Source organism: Macadamia integrifolia, unplaced genomic scaffold, assembly GCF_013358625.1.
Source record: "Macadamia integrifolia cultivar HAES 741 unplaced genomic scaffold, SCU_Mint_v3 scaffold812, whole genome shotgun sequence".
Lineage (NCBI taxonomy): Eukaryota > Viridiplantae > Streptophyta > Magnoliopsida > Proteales > Proteaceae > Macadamia > Macadamia integrifolia.
The window spans coordinates 226,745-230,945 of NW_024870544.1; the positions used below are offsets into that span (position 1 = coordinate 226,745).

Sequence of the window (4,201 nt, forward strand, 5' to 3'; positions counted from 1 at the left end):
ATGTAGCCCTTGGCCACAAAACGAGCCTTATAGCTCTCAATGAAACCATCTGACTTGCGTTTGATTTTATAGACCCATTTACAGCCAATAGATACTTTTCCCTATGGTAAAGGTAGTGAGAGTCCAGGTATTATTCATCTCTAAGGCTGAAATTTCAGCTGCCATTGCTTCCTTTCATTTTGGATCTTTATTAGCCATAGTAAATGACGTAGGTTCCTGATCACTGGAAATAGAGGTAAGAAAAGCAAGGTGGGAGGGGGGAAAAAGCGATTATAAGAAATATATTTCGAAAGAGGGTATGGAGTACCTGAGGTTGGCGACTCGCTTGGCAAAGAAATAGTATGGACCAGGTGCACATGGCCTCAATAATAATCCTTCAATTTGGTATGAGGTTGGTGTATCTGAGTAGAATGTCAGGTTAGGGGATCAGTGGGGGTTGGTGTGGTAGGTGGTAGTGGGTTAGTGGGGACCTCATGTGGTGGGTTAGGGGTTGGTTCTAGTAGGGGCGTTGAAAATGTTGGGAATTGGTCAGAAGAGGTGTAGTCAGGTAGGGATATAGGGAGAACAATAGGAGGGTCATTGGGAGTAGAAGGAGGTTGGTCCTTATAGGGAAAAATTGTTTCATAAAAAATGACATCCTGACTGGAAAGATATTTATGAGTGGTAAGATCAAAGAGACTGTACCCCATTTGACCTTGAGGGTATCCTACAAAAATGCACCGTGTTGCACGGGAACCAAATTTGTCATGATGTAGATGACCATATGATGCATAGCAAAGGCAACCAAAAACACAGAGATGATCATAGGTGGGGGGGGTGTTGGAAAAGAATTTGATAAGGAGTGACACCCACAGGAAGTGTGGGGATACAGTTAATCAAGTAAGTTGCCATTAGTAGGCAATCTCCCCAAAAAGAGGTGGGAAGGTGGGCCTGAAAACAAAGGGCACATGCCACATTGAGGAGGTGGCGATGTTTGCGTTCAGATACACCATTTTGTTGTGGTGTGGCAATCATACTATGGTGAGGGAATCACCCTAGGAATTAAAAAAAAGATTGCATTGGTCCTGAGAAAAATTCCAAACCATTGTCAGTGCATATGGTCTTGGTAGAACAATTGTATTGATTTTTCACATGAGCAAAAAAATTGCGAAGGACACGAAAAGTGTCAGATTTAAAACTCATAAAGAAAGTTCAAGTACATCGTGAAAAATCATCAACAATAGTTAGAAAATATCAAGCATCAGTATTAGTGGAGGCATATGGTCCCCAAATGTCACAATGAATTAATTCAAAAATTGCAGTTGTAGAAATAGAACTAGATGGAAAAGGTAAACGATGTTGCTTAGCAAGGGGACATACATCACAAAGAGGGGAAGTAGCAGGGGAAGAGAAAACAAGTGCGTTACGTAAAGCCTTCAAACGGTCAAAAGAAGGATGTCCCAGTCGGTGATGCCATAACTCATAGGTTGGTGCCATGGAAGCAAGGGAGAGATGTAGAGAATCAATGTGAAGGTAGTATAAGCCACCACGTTCATGGCCCCGTCCAATCTCCTTCCCCGTCAAGCGGTCCTGAATATGACAATCAGATGAAAAAAATGTTACATAAGCATTTAAATGGGTGGTGAGTTGATGGATAGAAATAAGATTGTGTTTGAAGTTAAGGACATGGAGGACATGATTGAGCTTGATGGTGGGGGTGAGATTTGTTGATCCCAAACCTTGAATCGGTACACTACTGCCATCAGGAATGCCAATAGAACATGAGGGAGAGGGTTGAATATAATGCAATAAATGGGGTTGGTGGGTAACATGATCAGTGGCCCCTGTGTCTAGAATCCTCGTGGAAAGAGAGTGAATAGAAGAATTTAAGCATAGAGAAATACCTGTTAGTTTCGCAGTGGTTGAACATGTACCTCATTTAGTAAACAGAGGAGTTGCTGATATTGATATCCAGTAATGGAAGGATTTGGAGATCTCGAAGAAGTGGTAGAAGCAACAGTGGTTCCATCACGAGCTTGGGAGCGTCGTGCAATTCGATAATGAGAGGGATAACCATTCAATTTGTTACAAACATCACGAGTGTGACCATTCATGCGGCAGTAAGTGCAGCGATCCTTGGATTTAGACTGTTGATCAGTGGAATGTGAACGTGTGGCCACGTTAGAAGATCCATATGGTAAGGGAAGAAGACCATTTGAGGGAGATGCAGGCGGCACAACCAGGAGGGTAGATCCTTCATTGGTGTTGGACGATTGGAGGAGACGTTAGGACTCATCTTGCAACTCAAGTGGGCAAAGGATCCATGAGGAGAATCTGACTGTGGATGGGGGCATATATATCATTCAACCCCATGAGGAATTGCATCAATTGGCTATTCTGATGCTTATCTGCAAAAGTACAAGATCCATCGTAGGTGCAGGATGGTGGAGGGTTGTATGTAGCAAGTTTATCCCAGCAATTATTTAGACCATTAAAGTACTTGGCAACTGAGTCAGCATATTGTTGCAAAGTGGCGATGGTACGTTCAAGAGAAAAAATGTGAGCACCATTAGAAGGAGAGAATTGATAATGAAGATCTTTCCAAATAGCTGCTGCGGAATCGCCGTATAGAACAGAAGTGGCCAAATCATGGTGGATGGTGTTCAATAGCCATGATAGTACCATGTTGTTGACACGTAGCCAAGCAGCATAATGGGGATTAGTGAGAGGGGGTTTGAGAATGGTCCCACCTATGTAACCCATCTTATTTTTTGGAGTGAAGGCCATGACCATGGTGCGACACCAAGTGGAGTAATTATCACCGGTCAAGGGTGATTGACCAGGTTGGTGCCTAGATTATCAGAGATGTGGAGGAAGAAAGGATCGGCAAGACAATCAAGGGAGGTGATTATTAGATGACTCACTAGAAGGAGTCCGGCGTTTGCTAGTCATTGCCACCATCTTCCAGCTTTCTTTCTCTTTTTATTCTCATATATCTTATTGCATTTTTCTGTTATGTAATTACCTTCTTTTGTAACCTTATACTAGGTAGTTACTTACAATGTAGGTCTATCCTTTTATAGCCCATATTGTATGGGATTCTTTAGGTTGTAAGATTATATATTTTCTGCAAATACAGTGAGAAAACAACCGAGTATTGAACTCTCCCATTCTGGTTTTATCATGGCATCAGAGCAGTACACGCTTCATTAAGTTTTTTTTTTCTTCCATTGCTGGTTTGCTCCTTCCTTTGTGATCGATAGTTGCAGGCAAACCTTGGATGACATTCCCTTATAACTACACCGAATCTGCCCCCATCAACTATTGAAGATTCATCAAACCTACCTTCACTCACTGTTGCCACTTCAATGGCGACATCACCCACCAATACTGGTAGTCCAGTTCTTGATCCTTCATTTCCTTACTATCTTCACCATTCAAAAAACCCAGGAACCCTTCTTGTTTCCACTCCTCTTAACGGCGATAATTACCTTACTTGGCATCACGCTATGCGTATGGCACTTCATGCCAAGAACAAAATGATGTTCGTTAATAGGTCTCTCCCAAAACCAATTGCATCTCTCTCTGAAGTTCAAATTTGGGATCGATGCAACTTTATGGTTTTATCTTGGATTCTGAATGTCCTCAACTGTACCATCGCTGATAGCGTTTTGTATGTTAACACAGCCCACTCTGTCTGGAAAGAGCTTGAGGAGCGCTATGCTCTGCTTATCTTTCACCTCAAGCGATCAATTTCCACTATCCAACAAGGCAACGATTCCCTCGTTGCTTACTATACCTGTCTCAAGATGCTATGGGATGAATTGACATCTTATGTACCCATTCCTGCATGCATATGTGGAGCCCAATCAGCTCTTCACTCTGTGAACCAACAAGAACGGGTATACCAGTTCCTTATGGGACTCTTTGACTGAACTGTAGAAAGATCTACATGTCGTGTTCTCCCCTGAAAGAACATTAGTCAAGACCAAGGTAGAAAGAAATTGAAACATGAAAAAAAAACTCAAGAAAGGGCAATATACCACTAGACCCTCAGGGCTAAGAGGGGTGCATACTGTCTCCTCCTCAAGAAAGGCTTTGCAGTCCCTATCATGGTCAAGGAGAGAATCAACCCATACTCCATCAGCCAAGCTCTCAATCTAGTCCGCAGGAATACACTCCGGACAATGCATGGTGGGAGAAGGGAGACAAGGAGAGAGGT

The 4,201-nt window shown here is 42.6% G+C and overlaps 1 protein-coding gene across 1 annotated transcript; it reads left to right on the top strand.

Annotated features, from left to right (window-relative positions):
• Positions 1-3,347: 3,347 nt before the first annotated feature.
• LOC122070040 lies at positions 3,348-3,914 on the top strand. Its single transcript, XM_042634137.1, has one exon. It carries the CDS (start codon positions 3,348-3,350, stop codon positions 3,912-3,914), a length of 567 nt encoding a protein of 188 aa, XP_042490071.1.
• The last annotated feature ends 287 nt before the right edge of the window (positions 3,915-4,201 follow it).

Excerpts from the sequence above, each read along its gene's own strand:
- LOC122070040 (XM_042634137.1), top strand. The coding sequence starts at position 3,348 with ATGGCGACATCACCCACCAATACTGGTAGTCCAGTTCTTGATCCTTCA.